Genomic DNA, 23,437 nt, shown 5'->3' on the forward strand with positions numbered 1-23,437 from the left:
GAAGCATACTAAAAAGGTCAGACATCATAGTTCATTTATTCATTCCTTTGTGTCACAAACAGTCCCTGAATTCAAGACAAATGGCTTTTATACACTGAAGGTTTGTGTACATTTCTCCTATAAAACATGAAACTGTTTTATATAATCTCAATCTAAAATTGGTAAGAAAGCCAGGTTGGTTTCGGACAAATGGGCCACCGTGTGGAAGGAAGCAGCGGTCACGTGCTCACAACAGCACATAACTAGCTACAACATTCAGAGTCAAGTGGAAACGCGCTCGTGCGCGCACACACACACACACACACACACACACACACTCTCAAAAAGGAATACGCAAGTAATTCCAGCATCACATGAAAGTAGTGAGTTGAAAATAGGGCCGGATTTTTAGGGAAAGCGCATACTTGGGGCACTGTAAATTCTGCTTGAAATGATCATCATAGTGCTTCTGCTGTTTAGTAGGCCACATAACTTGCGGGCATCTCAATAACAGACAATCAATCAACCAATGGAATACAGAATTGATACTCCAGTAGCAATTCATTCAATAAGATTAAGCGCATCATTTTACAGAGAGCAGCTCATCTTTGTATCCAGACAACCATTTACAACAATCTACCATGTGTCCACCGCGATGTGACATGATGTCACTGAAGGAGTTCGTGTGCTGTACAAAGTGTACACTGTGTACATTAAGTGCTTGGGATGCACAAACGAGGGCAGTAATGTCTTTGTGCGCACAGTGCTCATGTTCAGCGAGTGTCAACGATGAGACCCACCTCCTAAAATAGTCTTTACTCCATTGAAGAGTGTCGCTTGGTACTTGGACCGGGCCAGTGGGGTCTTTGTCCGATCACATGACCGACAGGGCCAGTGTGAGAGCGTGTTCTTGTTCAGGGGGCAGCACATGGAGGGATATATTTGAAACAACATGGAGAAGTAACGTAGTCCTGGTCCCATGACAGCAGTCACTTTAGGCTGATGGAGCACAAATACCTGTAAAATCAAATGTCCATGTCTCTTGCCCCCCTATACAAATCAAGCTAGGCTAAGAAATGGACAACAAGTCCCCTGGCCTGATCAGACAAGATGCGTGGTGGGACTTGTTGAGGGTGGATGGTCGTTTAGGGTCACAGCTCTCAAGTGTCGGCAATGGAGTCTGGCTCCAGGACCTCCAGAGGGGACGAGCTATCGGGATCTGGGGGCGGAGGTGAATGGGCTGCTCCCGCACCAACGCTGCAAGTCGCACAACCCTGAGGGACACGAGAATGTTTAGGTGAGCAACGCAACATGAATGACCATCAGCGAGTTTGCCCATTCCCACCTGAGTGTCTATCTCTTGTGGGATTGTGTGCTGCTGGATCCAGGGATGGACGAGGGCCAATTCCTCTCGCTGATCTTGGCTGAACCACGGCTGGAGAGGCTGAAGCACTCGTAGCTTCTCCTTGTCCTCAGCCAACACTTCAGTCTGGTCCCTGCAGGAGGTAATCAACGAAATCTTGCATGATGATGACAAGACTTTCGAAACCAATATTCCAGAACAACGCAAAAATATTTCACATCGATAACACGAGCAGAGCCTTACGATATAAAAAGGTAATAAATGTAATTTTGTTAAACAAAACAAAAAAAAGCATAAACACTGGAACAAAAAGGGTGGGGTACTGTTTGTGTGTACCTCGTATGGATCTGGTACGTCATCATGACATGCTCTGACGTGTGCTGGATCATGCTCCACAGCGAGCTCTCCACCTGATTGTCAAAGTTGTGTTGGTGCTCTGCTGGCGCTTCCGGGTTCTTGCGGGCTTTGCGTGATGTGTCTGAGGAATCGTTACTGGCAAAGTATTTGCTGCTGTTGCTGCTGCCTGTAACCACAAAGAGAGTGAGACTCATTTAGCTTCATCAGCTACTTGTAGCAAAGTTGCTATCTCTAAGTGGAGTGTAATACTTGAGTAGGGTACTCAACATAGTAATTTCTATATATTAGCTTTAATATCAAATGCTTAATTTCTCTCAGATCAGCGATAACTGTTTTGAGGAAAAACTCAATTCATGATTTACACCTGTGTGTGAAGTAGAGGTTCCATTGGAGCCAGATCCAGATCCAGATCCTAGTGAGCCTCCAGACTCTCCCGATCCAGACCCGGAGGCATTGGAACCAGTCCCTGACCGTGCATCTTCTTGCAGCAGGAGGTCAAGCAGCTCGCTGGACGTGGACTGAGCATCTTGGTTCCCAGAATCACTTGGGACATCAACCTGGGGAGGAGAAAATGCTTGGTCAGAATACAAAAGTGGACCGAGTGATCTATGACTGGATCTGTTCTTAAGGTAATTGTCTTCTTTGTGATGAGAGATGTTTTATTGCTGTAACCTCGTTGTCAGCCTGCTCATGAAGGCTTTCTGCTAGGTTGTGTCCGGTGCTGCTCTGTCCACTCGGTTTGGGCAGTTCCTCCTGTAGCAAGTTGAGCTGAAGTGGAGAACTTGAGCGCGAGCTGGAGAACAATGCACGCGGGCCTGCCGTCTCCTCCTCCTCCCCGACCGAGGAGCAGGCTCTGGGTGAACCCAGGAGGGGCCCGGGAGATGTCTGAGCTTGGGGCACGGGCTGGGCTTGGAACTGAGGTGGCTGGCCTTGGAACTGGGGTTGCACGAAGGGGACACCGGGGGGGAATCCTGCCATGGTGATGGGTGCCTGGGGCAGCATGGTGACAGTGGGGGTGGAGAAAATGGGTGGATAACCTGATGTGAAAGTTGGGAAGTTAGGCAGGATGACGGCCATGACTGGTGTCATGAAGGGATTGATACTCTGGGCTGGAGCCATGGGCTGTATATTGTGAAAATTGGGGATACTCTGCAGATTTTGGATGGGTTCCTTCTGTATATTTTGCATGCCTGGCAAGGTCTGATTTTGCTGCATGAGGTGGAAATTGTAGTTGAGCTGGGTCTGGTCAGGGGGTTGCACCACCATGGGAGGGGTTCCGGGTAGCTGTTGCAGTCGTGGCGGTTGTTCTGGGGCGGGTTGAGTAGCCAACATGGGAAAGAATGGCGCTTGAAGTGGAGAGGTTTGGTTGTAGGGCATTGCCATCTGCGGCTGGGAGGATTCAGAAGAGGGCCACGAGGAATCTGGGACACGGCGAGAAGGTCCGGGTGGAGAGGCATAGCTGTCTGACGAACCCACCGGTTTGGGGCGCCTAAGTCTGGGCTTTGCTCTTCGAGTGCGGCTAAGCCCACCGACGTTCATTGGACGTGGATATTCACCTAAAATTTTATATTAAATAGGGCATGTTAATATGCACAAAAATATGTGTGTATGATCAATTCATGTCAACACAAACCTCTGTGTTGGGAGTGAGCCATGGAGCTGTTGTCCAACTGGAGGTAGAAACTGTAGGGAGTCTGCAGAATGCGATTGCGGAACCGGTCCACATACTCTTGCTCCTCCTTCTGCGTGTGAGCTGAAAGCACCTCCTTGGTGAGACCAACAAATCTGCGCTCTTCAGTGGCCAGGCTTGGTGTAGGACGGACCGGGGTCGGTGCAGCATCAGTGGGCTCGCTGCCCATTGGCACATCCTCGAGGGCTGTAGCCTCTGTTGGGAGGAACCATACGAGTGTTTTATGAAATTTGGTGTGAAACAAATGAAGAGCCCCAAGTTCGACACCATTTTAATTTGCTCTAAGTACAATCGCGAATTCTTCATACACATATCCGATCAGAGCGTGCACTGCACATACCTGATTCAGGTTGGGGCACATGGACGATGGTACTGCTGTATGAACACTGACTGGTGACAGAGACCACACTCATTGCCTTAGTGGACATGGTGATGTCTGTGAGAGGAGCTCCTACAACTGCCGCTGTGCTCGGCCCGACCGACACCTCGCTTTCCAACATGGCCACTGGACAGGGAGAATACGTTTCAGGAAAAACAAGAAACAAAGAACATTGAACAACTTGATATGCTATGAGTGTGTAATACCATCTGAGGCAGCTTGAGTTGTGTCATTGGCTCCGGCAGGCTTGTCATCTTCAGAGGTGGAGGATGACGAAGAAGTGGCGAGGGAATGAGATTCACTTTTCCGTTTCAGAGGTGGCCCTGTACAGCTATCCAAGTATCTGTATGACACCGCCAAAGACACACAGTTGAGAAACAGATGGACGAGAGTTTGGGCATTTCATAAAGATGACACAAGATGGTCACACATGCCTGATAATGTTGTCCACACAGTTGATTTGCTGGTAGGAGGGAATGTGTGTCTGTTTCCTGCTTTCTTCAGGTTCCCCCACCTCAGGATTGGAGGCTACTGGAACCAAGTGTGCTGCTACGAGACGAGAAGGTCATTTCAACCAACACTTATAAGGACCACAGATGTTGTGCTTTGCATTTGTTCATTTGCACTACCTGGGGCAGGTTTACCAAGACGACCAATTTTGTGGCTGGAATCAAAATAGGGCTGCTGCCCCCAATTCCTGACTCTGTCCACATCGGCACAGATTTGCTGAAGAGTCATCTGCAACGACACAAAGATGCAATGTAATTCACTTTGGGTGCAGCGCTGGCACCTCACAGCAAGCATGTGGTGATGATGTGACTTACAGGCTCTCGGTGTGAGTCCTCCCACAAGTTACCGTTGCTGTCACTCGAAGAAGCAACGCTGATGTAATGCTCATGAGAACCGTTACTTCCTAAACTTCCATAACCGCTGGAGCCGTTGGTATGGACAGGCTGGGGGCAAAACGATCATTAATGACGGTGAGCAAAGAAAAAACTTCTGAGCAAGCAGTATTATGAACTCAAATATGTAAATGAGGAATAATAAGTCATATCAATTAAATAATCACCTGCAAGAAGAGTTTATAGATCTTGGCTTGCAAATCTTTAATTTCTTCATGGGTCACGGTTAAATCTACTTTACTGGGAGAAGCAAACACGTCCTCGTTCAGTGGAGTCCTAGGCGAAAGGCACACAAGCAAAATGATTAAGTCTTCAGCCATTGAATTCTCCAGCTGACAATGCAGCATGGTTATGAATTGCTTTTGTTACTGCTTACGTTCTGACTTTGTGGCGTCCGATGATGAAGGCCACCTTGCGGCTCCAAGGGTTGATGAAACTGGACCAGCTGGTGTCCAATGTGATATAATCTCCATTCTGACAGCGCAATCGAACCGGCGAGTGTTCGAACGGTGACTGACCCGCATACTTTAACACTACATAATAAAAAGTATCATAAAATGAGGGGCGGGGGGGGATATAAGAGCACAAGAACAAGCAGTTTGAAGTTGTAGTCATCCAGGATTGGTACCAGAAGTCAAACTTACCCTTTCGGTGCATAGACAACAAGAGGGCGTGGTCTTCTGGATGAATACTGGTTAACAACGACGTGCCGATCAGATCTTGAGGGAGGTATCCCAGCAATGGCACCGCCCTGTGGGAGGTCACCGAACGACCTTAAATTGTCTTGATGCTCACTTGTATTCCTAACTTGCACGTGCGAGCCGGTAATGACCTGTCATCCACTTCAAGGAAAACGCAGCCAGGTGAATGCGTGGTGGTGAAGATGCGCTTGTCCATGGGGATTCGAGGTGCTGGGGGAGTAAAGAACATGCACACCTTTGAAGCAAACTAAGTAGCTACCATTATTTATTCAAACATCAAGCATAAAATTAAATAATTGGAATGCAGCAACTGTGGAATTAATGATCATCACCTTCATATCCTGAAATGATGCGTTCAGCCAGAGCCAAGCAGCACAGCTCTTTCTCCTCCCCGCTGCTCCCTGTTCCCTGCACCTTCAGCAGGTAAGGCGTGACACGAAACGGGTTGTAGCGCATCTCCCCCTCACGATCCTTGCCACCTCTGAGACGCAAATAAGAAGGTAAGCAGTGGATTCAACAGATTTCTACCCCAAAAAAATAATGTTACAATTTTGTTTTCATGCTGACCTGATTCTGCAGAAGAAAGACTTGACCTGGGCAGAGTCAAATAATACCCCCGCTGTGGAGGTAAACACAGACTTTTATTTATTTTGCTCTTATCATTCAGTAAATATAAGCAGTCCAGTGTAACCACCTTACAGTGCCAGAGTGTATGCAACCTTTTCATTTGGCAAACAACCAAGAGTTACAGAATCTCGCGAACCTCACTTTTCACTCTAACGCACAGCGACCGCTTCTAGTGATCGAACATGATGAAGAAAAACAACAGCAACGAGGCTCAACATGGAAGAGGACACACAACAGGCGGGAATAACATTTACAGAAAAATCCTTACCAAAAAAAAAAAAAAAAAAACATGCAGAAAATCCTGGAGACTGATCGAGGGAGAGATGTGTTCTCAAATTAAGCAAATTGCTGCTATTATTATCATCCTTTTGAGATTTGGGTATAACAATTTGAATGTTTCTTGTTCCTTTAAATAAAAGAGCAAACAAAGAAACATTTCCTGGTCGAAACTGTTCCACCAGCTCCTTATCATTATAACTCTACAGACTGGTAATACTGGTAAATATGTTTTTCCTCAACAGCCAAGGCCAACCTAAAAATCGGGTTGGTGCCTTGTGTATGTTTACTCATTCTTCATTTTGTTAAGCTGTTCTTGGCTTTCAGAGAATGACGCAAGCTGTCCGGACAGACAGTTCATTTATTTTGGACACTGTACGATTCCATTCACTCCAGAGTGAACAAACAGATGAAATAACTTCCTACAGTGCATTAGGAATCTTCATCAATATTTAACAGGTTATTCCATGATGGATGTTCTATCTCACCACAATATAGTCTTACATTTGGGCTTGGCAGAAGTACCAAGAAAAAGAAAAATAATATAGTAATAATATAAAAAAATATATATAGGATACTTGTGTCGCAAACACACCTGTGTGCGAGTTGGTCCAGGGCGGCAGATGCGGCTGTGCCGTATGCGAATAGAAGACGTTGACATCCTGGTGGAAGAGCAACTCCACAAACTTGGCCGACTCAAGGAACTTCCTCTTGCAGCACAGGATGCTAGGAGCCTGCTCGGACGCGTGCAGAACACGGCCGCTCGACAGCGAGAAGACCACCACGAAGGAGTCCTGCGCAGGGACACAAAAGCGCACGCACACACGCACACAAGCAAGCCAGGTCACACGCACACAAAAGCAGTAAAACACAAATACACTCACACACCCACCCAGGTGTAAGGCAAAAATAAGGAACACATGCAAATGTGTGCTGGTATAGCTGTACTACATGAACAACAATGATGAAAAGATCAAATCAGGATGGGTTTAAGAAAACGCTTGATGTCAAATAAATGGCAATTGTTGGCATGTGTACCGTGTTCTTAAGAGTGTGTTCCGAGGTGACTCTTTCCAGCTCTTCACGGGTACAAACGGTGGCATTGCTCTTCTCGTCGTGGCCGTTTCGCATCAGCAACTTGTAATACTCGCTATTGGCTGCAGAGAATGATGTTGATGAGTTATCAACACAAGTTCCTCTTGGGGTTTCCTGAAGAAGCAGGGTTACCTTGCACTTGTTTGACACACTTGAGGGCATAATGCAAGGCCTCGACAGTGCTGGCTTTGCTGCGGCTGCGTTTGTCAGATGGAAGCCGCTTTTTCATCTCAGCTACTGTGTTCTTCATTTCTTTGTGGAATTGACCTCTGCTGCCATCTGCATTCATGCTGCTGCACAAAGACAAAAACACACAAAGGCAAGACAAGGTTGAGATCATCAAATTAAAATACTTGTCTAATAATGTCTTTTCTTAAATAATTGTGTCTAATAGTGACTTTTATTCTGCATTCCATAAATGTCATAATACCTCTTTGTAGAAGCCGAAGTGGATTCTGTGGCGCTTCCGGTGCTGTGATATTCCGGGGAGGCAAGGTCGTGCGACCCACTAGTCATCTCCTCGTCTTCTTGTGCCACCTCTCCACAAACGTGAACACTTGTAGACTGAGCCCGTCCGACCCGCTGCCCCGATGACATCCTGTCACCTCCTGTTGACGACTGTATCACGGGCTCCTCTCCATCTGGACCGCTGTCTCCAGCGGGCATCTCTTCACTTTGGTCACACATTAGTGGTAATTCCGACAATCGCCCTCATCAGCGGGGGTCTTCATATGAGCAAAAACCGGAATGGGTTCCATGGGGTATTTTAATTTTCGTGGAATGCCGAAGAGGTGGTTTGTTTTCAGTTCTGCAGATTTGGAGAATAAAAATCTATTTTAACAAGACATCACATGGTTTTTAATTGACAGTGAGCAACAAACAATTGGATGGCAGTTTGTTTATCATACATATATATGTTGGTCACATTAAAGCTGGAAACACATGGGTGGTATTTCTTTACATTCTAAAAACTTGGCCTTTTAACCAGGGTGTGTAGACTTTTTATATCCATTGCAAGCTGAGAAGCTCAAACAGAAGCCAGTGGAAACATCCTGCATAGACTCTGCAGGATTACATAATCAGGGAGCTCAATTTGGAAGAGTGGACGCCATCTTGAGATATTGCAACTGTTGTTTCAAAAAAACTTTTTTTATTGTGCGGATATTATGATCATCTGCCCTGACCTTGACGACACAACAGACTTGATAAGACGTCCTGTTTTACGATTAGATGGGCATGGTGTTAAATTAGCAAACATCTTTGAAGCAAACTATAAAATAAGCACATATCCAAACATGTATGTATTTCAAGGCCTTATACAATAGATATAAAACATAAGAATGGACTCAAAAGACTTGAACACATTACTAAAGTTACAATTAAAAAAAATTGTTTAAATAGGGAAAATGTTTTCCTGCCTTAAAACGGTAGAAAACTGATTTTTCAAAGAGGGAACACTTTATGGTGACAACTCAAAAACAAACTTGACCCTCTTTTGAAAGTTCAAGGCCCCACATCCAACCATCCATTTTCTGTACCACTTTGTCCCCATGGGGGTCGCAGGCGTGCTGGAGCCTATCCCAGTGGTCATCGTGCAGTAGGGGACACCCTGAACCGGTTGCCAGCCAATCACAGGGCACACAGAAACAAACAAACAACCATCTGCACTTGCACTCACACCTAGGGGCAATTTGGAGTGGTCAATCGGCCTACCATGCATGTTTTTGGGATGTGGGAGAAAACCCACGCGGGCACGGGGAGAACATGCAAACTCCACACAGGGAGGGTCGGAGGTGGAATCAAACCAGCACCCTCTTAACTGTGAGGCGGACGTGCTAACCAGTGCGCCACCGTCACCACATTAAACCAGATAACCTTAGGGAGGGAGGGGGAGACAACTCAGTCACTGCCCCAAATCGCCAACAACATTCACCAGTTAACTAGCAATTATATTTGAGCTACTTTTGTTTACGATCCACCACATATACACATTTACTTTTCTGACGATAATATAAGAGAACAACAAACAACTCGTAAGAGTGCCTTTTAAATCTCGTGAATCATTGAAAAACGTGACATGAAAGGGAACTCCAGATGACTGCTTAGATCAATATCTATATTGAATATATCAAATAATTGATATGGTTTAATAGCAACAGCTTGCTACATTCCGCTGGGTTATGGCAGAGATGTTACTTAACGTTAGCTACTTATCGGATCCTCGCCGAAGACAATCGACGGCCGCTATAAGCGCTCGATCGATTTAAACGATCACTTTGTTTCCCGAGGTTCGCCAGTACATATGAAATAATGACCATCTGACAATTATTATTTCCGAGATTTACTTCCACATTTATATGGATGATTTGGCTTGCTAGCTTACCTACTAGCAATAGCCAAAAACATACCAAATTTTAGTGAAATATTTTACCTTTTGCTCCATACGCGTGCATCCACTTAAATGTATTTTCCCTATGAACGTGTCTTCTGGTAGTAATTCAACTATTTATTTTATTAGAACTCAGCTAGGCTAAGTCGCCTAGTGCTCCCGTGCGCTTGACACATTTGTGCAACGTGAGTCCGGTTGAATATAATCCCCGCCCAGTGCACGATGATTGGACAAGGAAATTCATGTGTTCTGTGAGTGGCTGATAAGTAATTAGTGGGCGTGTCTACAAATTGGTTTGTCAAACAACGGTCGTGGTTCACGTGGACCTCCATGTTACACAACAGAGGGAAAACAAGTGCGCAAATCAGAACAGGCACTTTGCGTTTTGCCTCTTCATCACCGAAGGAATGTACCCTTTCACATCGCTGCTGTTAAAACTGTGGTAAAATAAAGCAGCAAAAATGAAAAACATTATGCACAATACTTTTAACAATGTGTATAAATAAACAAAATCCCAAATGACAAAGTAATGAGGCATTATTTAATGATTTAATAAGAAGCAACAGCAGGGTATGCAATCATCCAGTGTTGGCACAGTACATGTAATTCTCACACTGTCACCCCACCAAAGTTTTTGAACAAATTCCAACCGCTAAAATGCTTAGCAGCAGTGGACACAAACCAAAAAAAAAAAAAAAAATTAAGGTTAGGTCTGTACGTATTTTCAAAAACCATAGCTGAATATAACGACATTAATTACACATGTATGCACTTTATTCGGATGGGTTACATCTATGTAAAAATACTCATGTGTAAGTTAATTGAGCAAGTGAGCTGCAACAATAGACTCCATCAGGTAGATAATTATACATAATTTATCAATTCATTGGCTTGACAGTAAGAGGAAGTGCGCAAAACCTTTTTTCCAATCTGGGGGCCAGTTCAGTCCTTTGAGGACCACACTGAATACTTAAATAAGGTTTACCATGCGAGTTAAATGCTAACAATTGACATTACAGTCACCTTGCCTTCTGGAACTGGTTCTGAAGTTTTCTTTTAAATTGCATGGTGGGCTATCGTGGCCATATGTTGTTCCGCATAAATCCAAATCAAATCACAAATGATCTTTAACTGTGCACCAAGTCATTCCTGAGACAATGATGCAAATGAATATAACACCATGAACCGAGGCATAAACATACGCTCCTTCTAAGTTGTTGATTTGAGATGATCAATTTAATTATTTCATATATTTCACAATAGAATTCACTATAACCAACATTTCCCTAAAGGAATTCATATATTTTTCTATTTATCTAGCAACCAATTTGTTTGCAAAACAAGTTCATGAGCATTCAGCCATGCGTATAAATAAGTTAAGGCATGCAAATTGAACAGCTCTGTGTTTTCTGAAGGCACAAGCAAAATACAGAAGAGGAGGATTCTTACAAAGTTGAAAAATGATGAATTTGCAGGAAAATTTTGGAAAGTACCTCTTATGGCACACACTATGAAGGCTAGTTTTCAAACGTAAAAACAAAATACAAGAGGAGTTTACAACTTCATCATGTCATTAAAGGCTTTGGTGTATGTTTTGCTGAAAGTGAGAACAAGGACTGCAGAGGCAGCATTTTCTATTCACCATGTGACACTGGTGTAGTTTCGGTCAATTAGCTAAGTTTCTGTTCATGTGTGTTTCGTACGTGGCACTGCACAAATCGGGCTTGTGAGTAAGCCCATAGCATGTATTGAGGCACATACAAGACAAGGAATGAAAACCCCCTTCAAAGGAGAAGAAAATGTGAACTAAGAAGCCACTAATCATGTGACCTCTGCCTTTCAATGATGCTTGTTGCTCATCTCCCCTTCTTGATGCCGTTTTAGGCTTGTGTCCAAACTAAAAATAAAGCAAGAGCATGCAAGTTAACACTTCTGAAATAAACATGTAAAATGTAGGAGTGCAAATTTTTTTGGGGGGGACAAAAGTGACATGTTGTGTGTATGGCGTGATACTTACTAATAATGATGACCACGATAATCAGTAGGACAGCTATCAGGATGGCCCACATCTGGAAGGCAGGTAGGCAGAGAATGTCAGCACACAGCTCAACTCGATTTGAAAACGTATTTGTTTAAAAAGAAAAAAAAAATACTCATGCTTTGCAAACACATCCATCAAAATTATACCTTGCAGTTCTTCCACCAGTACTTCCTCTTCAGCTTGGCAGCACTGGTCTCAAACTGGGATGCTCCAGCTTGGAGTGCATCTGCTCGATCGTCCAGTTCTGATAACTTCTGGTCCCGTTCCAGCACTTTGTCCACATTCACACGCATAATATCCACCACCTGCAAACACCACGTATGATCCGTTAGTTGCCTGTGGGCTCCAACATACAAGTTAAATCAAATGTCCACCATTTCCTACATGTATAGCAGCTGAGAACTAAATCTGTATTTAAATACCGTGTTTGCTGTTGAAACTGTATACTGATGTGAATTATTCAAGACACAATCATTATTTGAAATCTGATTGAATCAACGGAATGGAAAATAGAACAATTTTATTCTTGATTCATCAAATAAGACTGGAAAAAAAATGGACGAAACCATCTTTTTCAAAATAGTTAGTTGCGGCCCGTAAAAGTCTTTTCAGACAGTCACAGGGAACGCACTTTTAAACCCACATGTTCCACTGATCCACAAACCTTACTATTGCCACTCCCCTCAGACAAAGAGCTGCAGAGTGCAGAGGAGTGCGCAAGCATTACATAAGCAGGGACTGATTATATAAGCCTCCGACAACCAATTGGAGGCTCAGTGAACACGCTTAAAGTTGACGCTCAGTGAAGGAGGGGCTAGTTTGAGCATTTTAAAAGGAACTGGGAAGGGCGTGTTGTCGTACGTCATTTCGGAGCAGTGCCTTTTTTATTTTTAGGCATGTGAATGAACATGTGTTTGCGGGCAGCACATTCCTCATAGTGGCGATCCAGAACAGCCACGCACGGCGAGGGTTATATAATTCGCTGTTCAAGACAAACATCAAGAAGCAGTGAGTCATAAGAGAAGCCAGGGTCAGTGAGAGGAAGGGATGATCAATAAAGGCTCTGTACAGACGTCATTTTGTCCCATACATAAACAAAACTACAAGTAAACATTTTGATGCGCAAACATTTGCATGCGGCCTAAAATTTGGTTAGTTTGTCAACAGATGGGTGGTTATAAAGGTGTTGTGAATATTACTTACTAAATGTGGAATATAATAAAGTCCCTTTCATAAGCTTTAGTGAGCGCAAATTTGATGCTTTTGGTAAATACAATGTTACAACTGAATTTGAACAAAATCCATTCATGAATGTCAAACAAGTTCCTGCAAAGAGGGCTCATTTATCTGTAATCTGCTAAAGATCTGTTCCACAGTCAAACTGCTGAAATCAAACCCTTACTCATTGCACAGAACTATTTCAACACGTGTCATGCACAGAATCTGCTGTTTAGTGGCAGTTTGAAATCCGGATATTAACATGACTTTAGAAAATACATGTTGACTATCACAATTAATTTACACTTACAAACAATTAAGTAATGAATTTGAGCTATTTAAATTTAAAGTTAAAATAAAAAAAATAAAAAGGTGCATTTGTTGTCATCAAGAGTCAGTGACAGTGATCACTCAACTATTGAAAATTGATGCAGTGAACAGTATGATTTAAATAAATAAATACATAGTACATACATACATACATAGTGCAGAGTTATCTATCATACCTCATCGACCTGGGCTTGGGTCTGCTGCAAACGTTTGTTGCTTGACCCTGCACCAGAACCTTCTGGAACTGAGCCTGACCTGGAGAAACATGAGATTTAACATATTTGCATAAATCTGTACATAAGTACCACTGTTCTAATAAAAAGGGAAAAATGGAGATGCCTGTCAAATCCATCGCAAGCACAGATTAACAAGTAAACTTGTGACATTGGATAAGGCCTACATGCAACCGGTACCATGTCACTGCATTCCTTCTGCGCACCCACTCACGCTGATAAGATAATATGTCAAACATACAAACCATTACAGACCATGTAAACATTTTGACATGTTGCAGCTCGTCAATCATCTCATCGTACTCATAACACAATTTGGCCTGAGACAATTTTAGACCTAAAACTTTCCGTCAAAGCCATTCAAACAATACTTTCCCCAAATGGCGTGCAGTCAGTTTCATGAGACGATTGACCATTAGACCAATTACTTCATTTCTTGTGGTAACAAAAAAAAAAATAGTTAAGTAGTTTTGACGTTGAGAAGCTAATATTGGGTTAGCAGCTCGGGATGCTAAATCCAACTCAAGTGAACTGCATTAAATTGAGAACAGGGCAAATACTAAAGACGTTAAAAACTAATGGTAGTAAATTGAGAATTGAATGATGAAAATTGATGAAGTTACGCGGATCAAATGTAAAGTTTGTACAGTTAATGCAAACTTGTGAGGAAATTGACTGGTTGACGAACTAGCACTTGTTGCATGCTAACAGCTAAATTTAGGGCGTATGCTACGCTTGACTTTTGTAAAACAACCACATTGAGTGCTCTAAACTTGTTTGATCCAACAACTCGATCGTGTTTATGCGTGCACATACTTTAGACAGTTAAAACTTACATCGTGAAGTGAAAGTTGCTTTATCGTGCACCGGATGTTTCTTTGGAGCGAGTTCCAACCCGTAGTTGAGCTGCGTTGTGGGAAGTCGGAAACTCGGAACTTTGGCGTTTCCAGCGCGCAGCGAACTGAAACTGGACAAACTTACTTTGAAACTGCTATCTTGGCAGAAGTTAACTAATTGGTGTAACTACCGTCGTGGGTTTTATCTCTGGAATTAGACAAAATAAATGGTAAATATTGCATGTGACGTCACAGTGTTGACGTAAAAACAATACAAGTAAATGTTTTCAGATGAGAAAGTCGATCTTTGGTCACTGAATACGGGACTACTTGAATGCAACACTGAACAGGCGACGTACTTCCGCCAACAATGAGGAGTAACGGCCACATAGAAAACTATAAAGCACTTCAAAATATTAATAAAAGTGTAATATTGCAACAGTCGTTCACCCAAAGCACCACTTTAATAACTTTGCATATTGAAGAAAATTGAGTTGTACATCCAATTTAAAGACATGGAGAAAAGACGCGTGATCAGCATGTGACATTATGAACCAAAGAAAATTGGACTTTATTAGTCACAAAAGATGAGTACAGTGCTGTTATTCTAATTCAATCAACATTTACATTTCCCCGTCCATTATAACTGTTTCCATCTCATTTGCTACATATTTGATCAGGATCTTCGCTATGAACAGGTTTTCTTTCAATTATTCGAATGCAAGTCTAACTTATTTCTTCACTGCAAAAAATGTAGTTCCACCTTACAGGTCTGTAGGATTCTGGCAGACAATAAAAAATAAATCATGACCGGGGTGTAACCAGCAAGGTTGCATTTGAATCAAGACGAGAAAAATAAACGGACAATGCTTCCACCTATAGGACAGATATTGAATTGCTTGGGCTCCATTTTAGATTACATCGGACGCATGAGACTTGCAGCGATTTGTGATCTTAGTAAATGTGCCTCCTTGCAAGCGAGTTCTTTAAGTAAAGAAAAGTTGACTTAAAAATTGCTTAATTACAGTTTTATTTCCAAGCGAAACAAGTGAAGTTCTTTCAGTTATTTTAACTCTTCTCTTTTATATCTATTATAAGTTTGCTTTCTCTTTTATATCTATTATAAGTTTGCTATTCACCAGTACGGTTTTGGTTAAAATTGTTTCGTTGCAGACATTCTTTAAATGTAAAAAGGCAAAAGAAAACAAAACAAAATATCGAGCCAGCCAGGAGTCGAACCTAGAATCTTCTGATCCGTAGTCAGACGCGTTATCCATTGCGCCACTGGCCCGTTGAGAAGACCCGGCACTGACTTACAATATATACGTAGGTAAAGCCGTGTTCCATCAAATTGACGAAACGCTGACATCAAATGCCATCATCCGATCGTTTCTTTTAGGAAGTTGGCCAGTGTACGATAAAGTCACTCAAAATGTATTGAATAGAAATAAACATAGTATCAAAACCTTTGTCACAAGAGGGTGCCATTGACAACTCCAGTTCACTGACTTAGTCGTTTAGTGTACAACTGTATTAATTTTAAAATGTCATTCAGTCTTCTAGCATACGTTTGAGATTAAATTTGTGTTGAAATCAAAATAATAAAAATCCCACGCAATGGTGTGTGCACTGGTTTTCTTTGCTCCGCCTAAACTTGTGTTAGAAGGGATTCTGTTGCTGCAGATTAGAGGAGGCTGATCCTCCTCCTCCAAAATTACAGGTATCACTTCTGCAAGCGGGAGACTGCAGAAGCACAATTGTGGAGTTAACGCTTGTTTTATTTTCCCCTCCACGTACAAACCACTTGGATGAATCGTTGAAATAGATTATGTCCACAGCGTGAGCGCACTGCCCTTCCCCTGCAACTTCCATCAATCACCAGTTCACTCCATTTGGCAAAATTCGCGTGGGACAATGTGGATTATCGTGTTTTTTCTCCTGACTGCAGCCGATGGGTGCCAGCTGCCCCACGACTGGAGACCCCAGACGGAGGCGTGCCGTGCCGAGCTGGCCGAGATCATCGTGTTCGCAAAGGTGCTGGGTCTGCACAAGGAGCCGTACAACTATCTGCCGTGGCAGAGCCACACCGATCTGCTCTACTTCGCCGAGATCGAGCTGCTGTGTGACCAGGCGTGGGGAAGCATGCTGGAGGTCCCCGCGGGCTCCAGGTTTAACATCACCGGTCTGGGCTACTTCTCCTGCTTCTCCTACAGTGTCACCCCAAACAACAATTATTACTTCTTCCTAAAGTGAGTAATCCCCCCTTCATAATTGCTGAGGTGCTGACTGACTGACCAAGTCCATCACATATGATGTAAAATGCACATATCTACATCAGGGGTGAGCAAAGTATGGCCGGCGGGCAACATATGACACGCACCAATCTTCAATCCTGCCCAATAATCATTTACATAAAAGTCCTGTAATATATTATAAATATTTTAAGTAATACATGTTGAATAATTACGAACTTGGAGAACTGTTGTCCTTTGTAGTGGTCCATCAATTTAAAGATAAGACATATGTAATAGATCATAAGTATTGCTCTCAAGCTCACATTTTTCCCCAGTTTGCTTGAAAATGATCTTTGACCTGTGTTGCGTTCACATATTCTCCCAGTGTAGAGTCTCTTTGGATTCATTCCAAATGACAAAAATATGCAAGTTAGAGTTCATTGAAGACTGGCCAACTAAGTTTCCTCCTCATCTGTTTAACTGCAGACACTTTCCCTTTGCCACAGTTCTGTAATCACAAGACAAAACAGTTCTGGGAGAATGTCTTTTGGACAGAGTTTTTGGCGAGTCATATCAGCTCATTGTTTATAGATGAAAAATGAAGCTTGAGAAAAAAATAACACTGTCCCTACTGTGAAACATGGAAGACGCTCAATAATGTTTGAGGGCTGCTTTACTTCATGTGGCTCGGGGTGTCCTGAATCTGTGCAGGATACAATGAAATCTCAAGACCAGCAGAGGATTCTGGACTGAAATATGCTCCCCTGTGTCAGAAAGCTTTCTCTCAGCTGCAGGTCATGCATCTTACAATGGGATAATGACCCAAAACACACAACTAAAACCATGCAAGAATGACTAAGAACAAAAATTTGGATCATTCTGAAGAGCTAAATCATGTGGAGGGAGCTGAAACATGCAAGTTGGAGAGGAAAGGTCATACTAATGACAATAGTGAGGTTTTCTTTCCACCATTCTGCCTGAAATTACAGCTACTTAGTGACACTGCCTGTTTTTATTTCTACGTGGGAGATTGGGTAATTTGAGGTGCTCATTTATTTGTTCAAGGGTTTTATGCAAGTGGAGTTTAATTGGGGCAGAGTGTCTATTAGAGCGCTGGTCACTATTTGAGGAAGTTTGGTATATCAATCACGATGAAAATGAGACGTCTGCTCGGCGCAACACAGAATGTAGCCAAATATTGGAACTGGAGGAGACTCACTAAGAATATCTGAAGAATGTTGTGGTATTCAGTCCAAACATTAAAAAGTTCTAGTTGGTGGTAAATATATTTAAGTAATCTTCAGAGTGAGCTGTAATGTATTTCCTTGAATTTAGTTTTCTATTCTGTTCTACAACAACTCTTCAGATGTGTGTCGTAAAGACGAGAAATAATTCTCAAAGGACTTAATCGGTAAAGAAACCTAAACAGAGCCCACCTCCTATATTTTCTCTTAATGTGATCCCTTATGTGTGATACTTTCCACGCACGTTGAAAACCATTGTAGCGTGTCTGTTAAAACTTTGCATGCATGCCGATGTAATTATAGAGACAATCAGGATATCAAAAGTTTGATAAAGCCCACAATTTGTGGACCCGGCGCTGATGAGAGCCTCTACTTAGTGATAGGGAGCATGTGCTAACCATCACTAACAGATGTTACCAATTATAATTTTTTTTTACATACATAGATGAGATGTCATATATTGAGGTGAGTGTGCATGTGTGTGTGTGTGCGTGCATGCATGTGTGTGTGCGTGTGTGTGTTGGAAAGCATTCCTGGTCTGTAATGTTTTGCAGTCCCACATGAGGGTCTGCACAAAGCCAACAACAGCATTACTTTTCTATATAATGCATCTTACAGACAGACGTGTGTGAACACACGGTTAGACTTTGTGTTAACACGGTTGTGTTAGTCAAAATACTTTTGTCACCATTTATCAGGGATAACAATTCAATTTTGTGAGCAGAACCTCACAACAGTGAATAACATGCTCATGTAAATTAATGTTTCTTTTTTTTAATAAAATAAATAATACATAAATACAAATAACAATATTAGATTTAGCCAGAAAACAGACAAAGAGCCTCCTAGGTTGTGGAATACCATTCTTTACTCTAATCAGAATGTCAAGTTGTATCAGATTGGCAGGAGGAGAATGAAGAACAGCAAGTGATCCAAAGCATACCACATCATGCTTCAAAATCAACGATCATGACAGATGTATGGCTGCTACGGAACGGCAAAACTCGCGTTTATTGATGATGTGACTGCTGACAAAAGTAACAGATGAGGCTCGGGCTGTTCCTTCTGCTCAGTGGGTGGTTACGTAAGAAGATTGATACCACTTGTATGGGGCAATAATTAGAAATTGAGTCACTTTGTTAAACATTAAATTGGGATCATCTTAACTTGAAACAAAGCTTTCTTTGTTTCAACCTAGAAGTGCAAATCAGGACAAAACAGCATTAAAATGTAATTTTTTTTTAAAAATATTTTTGTACTAGCATAAGAGTGTCTGTTCCCACGACTATGGAATTGTCCAAAATGTCTAGTAAAAAAAATTAAATGGAAACTCAACTCAAAGAGGTGAGTTTCAATATTTTAGTCGAATTAATCAATGTGTCTTCACGCTAACATTTGAATGTATGCCAACATAGACTAAGAGAAGAGTTTCAGCTTCAAAGAATGATAAAAAATGTAAAATTCAATTTAATATATACAAACAATGGAAAGGCGTGACTCCTTATTTCATGAGCCAACAAAGACAACGAGGTAAAGTTCTCATTCTCATCATGGTTTCCAGTCATTTCCTGTCCAACAAAACCACAGAGAGATAAAAATAGTCAATCAATCATGGGCAAAAAGTTCCCAGGACAGGGCGAACGAGAGCCGAAGTCTAGAGAAGAATGCAACTGGCAATCTCGCATGGGATTTTAAAATGAGACAGAGTGAGTGTGCTGTCTGGTTCTCATGTGCACTGTAAAAACATTAGCCTATATGTTACCCCTTCAAGATTCTGTCCGAAAAATAACAAACACAGCTCATACAGATGGGAAACACTGACATGACGCCAAACCAAAAATGCTGACGAGGCATTTTTGGGTATTGCGCATGCTGCGTTTGTGTGTAACCAATGCTGTGAAGTCATTTCTCCACGTCTAACCTTTAACCTTTTCAACACACACATGCGCCAACTCTGTCACTTGTACACCAAACTTTTGATGTCCTCCCGGGGAGGCGGGATGGACTCCAGATGTCCGTACTCCCTCGCACGTCACGTGGTGCTATACGTTAATCACACTCATGAGAATCTGCTTCGGTCAGAGAGAGTTGAAAAGTGGCCGTGTGTTTTACAAAATATATTTTCTTATCTTGCCATGCAGGATGGATGAAAACTACAATATGGTGCCCCATGGAGTGAACTTTCAGGATGCCATTTTCCCAGACACGGCAGACAACCATCAAATGTTTGCTAGCCTGTTCCAGTTTGCCAATTGCACACCTGGAACTCAAGTCCACAGCTACACACCCGAGTGGGAGGCTCAGGAGGATAGCAGGGTATGTAGAATATTCTGATTCAGCACATTGGTTGGAGGGAAGAAAATGCAAGAAGCCCACAATTGCTTGGATTAATTTGGGGGCAAAGATTCACGATTATATCCTTTTGTTTGAAGATGAAAATCACTGCAAGTTTAACCAAAATCTGGGAAACAGACATTTTCTGAGGTTTGGCTAGACAAAAGAAGCCACAATATTTTAGTGTGGAAAAATCCACTTGAAAAAAAACATAAAACGAGTCATTCTTGCAACCAAGGAATTGGGAAAGATTTGAAATCTGTTATTCATGTATTTTGCATTTTGTTGGATTATTTGTTGTGTATTAATAGTTTCCACTGACTCACCACCATTTTTTCCCTTTGGCACAATCCCACTCATTTTGGTCTTCTGTCTGTTTCCAATCATTTGACTTCCCATGAAAACCACTTGTACCACGGGAAAAGTATATTATAAACACGTTTTGCATTTCCGTTCATAGATTTGGGGTTGGACAGGGCCTGTGATTGCAATTACAAAGTGATATTTAAATATCTACTGTGGTTTCTTAAATTATACTCCGGATTATATTTCCTGCTTGCCTCGGGATGTACCTCTAAAACAAAACTACATGAGGACTGAAATCCAATTGAGACTGTAGACTGTTTGTTTTTAAAGTTGTGCTTTCGCATACCATGACTGTCCACCTTTACGTTATAAAGTTTCATCGCCTTTTCGCATCCCAACAGGGTGTAAGTAATGCCACATGGTGTGTGGCCGCGGTTATATTGGAGGAAATGTAACCACGAGTGATGTGGCCCAGCAGCCAGCGGCGTATTTTCAACATTTCCTCCAAACTTTCAGCAGTTGTTATTTAAGGGCAGGCGCTTGACATGCTGGCCCACATGGAAGCATTAGCATCCACAGAGGAAATCCACACTCAGGCAGAAAATCTATATAGTCTGAAGCATCTGGAGGTCTTTTGTTTCTTTTTAGTACTTTACAAAAAGGTCTGGCCTGTTCAATGGACGGTTGTCTGAAAATAAAAGCACAGTGCCTTCTATGTCTTTCAGTGGTGCTTGTTTTGTTTTTATTTACTGACCTCCATTTTGTTTTTTCTGCAGTTCTTGTGTTCCACGGTGCAGAAGGCTCTGTTTGAGGAGGAGGAGAAAGTGAGCACGCTCTCAGAGAAGGTGCGCTTGCTGGAGAAGGCCAACGGCCATCTTAGGGAGAAGGTGAAGACCATGAAACGTCTTCTGCGCCAGGCCCAACGCGAGACGGCCAAGGAGCAACAAACGCTCAACTTCAAGCAGCTGTATGAGTCCAAGACTTCCCGGACACACCCACATCAGGACACCACCCAGGACCGGAAGGAGCCTCCCCTCAAGAGGGTGCTGTCAAAAAAGTTAAAGAAGTAAAGCTAACTTGAATGTAATCTGGCTAAAGCTGATGTAGGTTTCATTACATTATTCATTTTCATTTGCTTATTCTATTAAAAAAAAATCTCTGATTTAAGCGCTTCATGGACAAACAACTTCAGCTCATGTGTCCACTATGAAAATCTCAGATATCGGAAAAAGTTTTAAAATAGTTCAAATGAGCAATGACATAATGTAGAATTTCCACACACACCCAAAGAGCCACATATGATGGTGAGAGCAGTGTTGACATTTTTTTTTTTTTTTTTTTTGACTGCATCATCCAAACTATTAGTCAGAGTGGCATCACATAAAATCAAGAGCTTCTGATGTGCAGTGACAAATTAGAGTTTGGAAATACCGTCAAGCGTGTTTACTCAAGTAAATGCATTTGGTCATGACTGTATGCTGGTCATGCAAATTAGTTGTATTGTTGAATAGAAAAAAAAAGTTGTGATGTCTGGAAGTATACGTTGAGAGGAGCCCACGTGACGCTTTGTTTTCTTTTATTACTTATTTTATTTTTGAAACTATTTATATTGAAAACATATAAGGAAGCATTTGTACCTTTTTGTACTCAAATATATCGTGGCCATTTTGTTTTTCGAAAAGTGCTGAGCACCTATTAATTTGAAACAGTGGTCAAAGATCAGCTTTTTTTTTCAAGTCACAAATTACAGTTTGTCATTTAAAATGTATATTTTTCTTTTCAATTTTGTTTTGTGCTTGTCTTTTTCCGCCAGCATAATTATTTGAGCACCCTGCTTTGAATGTTAAAATGAATAAATCAGCTTTAACATCACACCCCATGTTGTTTTTCCATTCATCTACATTTCCCACACGCCCTGTGCGTTCAACTATTAAGAAATATTTAGCTTTATGTCATGAACATGACATGAATAAATTAACAAACTTGGGTCCAGATTGTGCACAGCTGTAAAAGCACACCCATATGTATTAAAAGTGTCATCCTACCAAAATAAAATGTTTGCAAATAAGTTTAGACTGAAGGTCTACGCTCTCACAACACAGCAGCTTATTTCCTCATCTCGACTTTCTTTAGGATTTATCTTAGCTGCATTATCATCTGTAAACTTTGCGTGCCGCAAAAAGAGTAACGGACTCAAGGAGAACCGTGTTAAAAAGGGTCATGAATTCCAAATGAACATTTAAATGGATTTCATAGCTTCATTCCTAAAATGACTTTTGGCACGAGCATTGTGTCAGCACTGCTAAAATGGAAGACTTTCAAATTTATGGTTCAAATCTAAAGGGAAAAAATATCCGTAATGGCGTCTAAACCTCTGCCGAGGAACGACAGATATTGACAAATTATTTTCTTCTATGCTAATATTTCCAAACGCTGTGTAATGAACTGTTTAGCACCTCATTGGGAGCAGCTTTATCTGCCATCTTGTGTCTACACCCACAAACAAACAAACATAGCTTGTCGGGTGAAAACAACTGTCTCAAACAACCTGAAGGTAGATAGGCCTTACTATGACCTCCTCCGTTAAAAATGTTTTCCACTTCAGGTTCTGTGCACAAGCACATGACCTATTGAGATTTCCAGCATGATTTTGAAGACATTTGACGTGAACCAAATGGCTTCCTTATGCCGCTATTTTGTCCGACTGAGAGTTTAAAGAATGAGAAGCAGGCTTAAAATGGGAAAAAGGACAAAAGGAAACATTCAGCAAGATGTGGAGGGATTGTGCTCCACTAAAGCAGGATAGAAAGGGACATTTACAAGCCTTTTACGAGCTTCTCAGTGGAGGATTATAGATATCTCTATCCTGTTAGGTCTTTATTCTCCTTGTTCCAACTTCACCA

General features: G+C 42.0%; 3 protein-coding genes and 1 non-coding gene across 6 annotated transcripts; 1 reads left to right on the forward strand and 3 right to left on the reverse strand.

Annotated features, from left to right (window-relative positions):
• Positions 1-17: 17 nt before the first annotated feature.
• On the reverse strand, positions 18-9,961 carry per3 (period circadian clock 3). 3 transcript variants are annotated; one of them, XM_049732868.2, is made up of 22 exons: positions 9,801-9,961; positions 7,800-8,177; positions 7,502-7,659; positions 7,313-7,431; positions 6,870-7,068; positions 5,939-5,990; positions 5,704-5,852; positions 5,503-5,581; positions 5,315-5,421; positions 5,047-5,203; positions 4,838-4,946; positions 4,593-4,721; positions 4,398-4,506; positions 4,203-4,317; positions 3,975-4,111; positions 3,730-3,894; positions 3,333-3,584; positions 2,372-3,255; positions 2,064-2,256; positions 1,679-1,865; positions 1,325-1,475; positions 18-1,253 (listed from the first exon to the last, which is right to left on the reverse strand). In XM_049732868.2, the coding sequence occupies exons 2-22, from the start codon at positions 8,054-8,056 to the stop codon at positions 1,140-1,142; spliced, it is 3,822 nt and encodes a 1,273-aa protein (XP_049588825.1). In that variant the 5' UTR covers positions 8,057-8,177; positions 9,801-9,961; the 3' UTR covers positions 18-1,139. The 3 variants fall into 3 exon arrangements, with proteins under 3 accessions (XP_049588825.1, XP_049588824.1, XP_049588823.1); XM_049732867.2 differs by having other exon boundaries at positions 4,203-4,314; positions 7,502-7,662; XM_049732866.2 differs by having other exon boundaries at positions 7,502-7,662.
• A 316-nt stretch (positions 9,962-10,277) lies between these two features.
• vamp3 (vesicle-associated membrane protein 3 (cellubrevin)) lies at positions 10,278-14,707 on the reverse strand. The gene is made up of 5 exons (XM_049733186.2): positions 14,417-14,707; positions 13,524-13,602; positions 11,946-12,104; positions 11,776-11,827; positions 10,278-11,655 (listed from the first exon to the last, which is right to left on the reverse strand). Coding segments are annotated over exons 1-5 (309 nt in total). The 5' UTR covers positions 14,419-14,707; the 3' UTR covers positions 10,278-11,638.
• A 927-nt stretch (positions 14,708-15,634) lies between these two features.
• On the reverse strand, positions 15,635-15,707 carry trnar-acg (transfer RNA arginine (anticodon ACG)). The gene has a single exon. It is a non-coding gene; the product is annotated as a tRNA-Arg (tRNA).
• A 365-nt stretch (positions 15,708-16,072) lies between these two features.
• On the forward strand, positions 16,073-22,406 carry ccdc3b (coiled-coil domain containing 3b). The gene is made up of 3 exons (XM_049733185.2): positions 16,073-16,665; positions 20,036-20,210; positions 21,311-22,406. Exons 1-3 carry the CDS (start codon positions 16,331-16,333, stop codon positions 21,602-21,604), a joined length of 804 nt encoding a protein of 267 aa, XP_049589142.1. The 5' UTR covers positions 16,073-16,330; the 3' UTR covers positions 21,605-22,406.
• Positions 22,407-23,437: the final 1,031 nt, after the last annotated feature.

The sequence above is a fragment of the Syngnathus scovelli genome, chromosome 11, assembly GCF_024217435.2.
Source record: "Syngnathus scovelli strain Florida chromosome 11, RoL_Ssco_1.2, whole genome shotgun sequence".
In the NCBI taxonomy this organism is placed as follows: domain Eukaryota; kingdom Metazoa; phylum Chordata; class Actinopteri; order Syngnathiformes; family Syngnathidae; genus Syngnathus; species Syngnathus scovelli.

Coding starts and splice junctions, on each gene's coding strand:
- vamp3 (XM_049733186.2), bottom strand. Junction 12,105..13,523: donor CCCAAGCCCAGGTCGATGAG/GTATGATAGATA, acceptor TGGTGTTTGCAG/GTGGTGGATATTATGCGTGT. Junction 11,828..11,945: donor ACTGGTGGAAGAACTGCAAG/GTATAATTTTGA, acceptor CCTGCCTTCCAG/ATGTGGGCCATCCTGATAGC.
- per3 (XM_049732866.2), bottom strand. CDS start 8,056: ATGTGTGACCAAAGTGAAGAGATGCCCGCTGGAGACAGCGGTCCAGAT. Junction 4,112..4,202: donor TGTGTGGACAACATTATCAG/GCATGTGTGACC, acceptor GGTGTCATACAG/ATACTTGGATAGCTGTACAG. Junction 3,585..3,729: donor TGTGCCCCAACCTGAATCAG/GTATGTGCAGTG, acceptor TCCTCCCAACAG/AGGCTACAGCCCTCGAGGAT.
- ccdc3b (XM_049733185.2), top strand. CDS start 16,331: ATGTGGATTATCGTGTTTTTTCTCCTGACTGCAGCCGATGGGTGCCAG. Junction 16,666..20,035: donor AATTATTACTTCTTCCTAAA/GTGAGTAATCCC, acceptor CTTGCCATGCAG/GATGGATGAAAACTACAATA. Junction 20,211..21,310: donor AGGCTCAGGAGGATAGCAGG/GTATGTAGAATA, acceptor TTTTTTCTGCAG/TTCTTGTGTTCCACGGTGCA.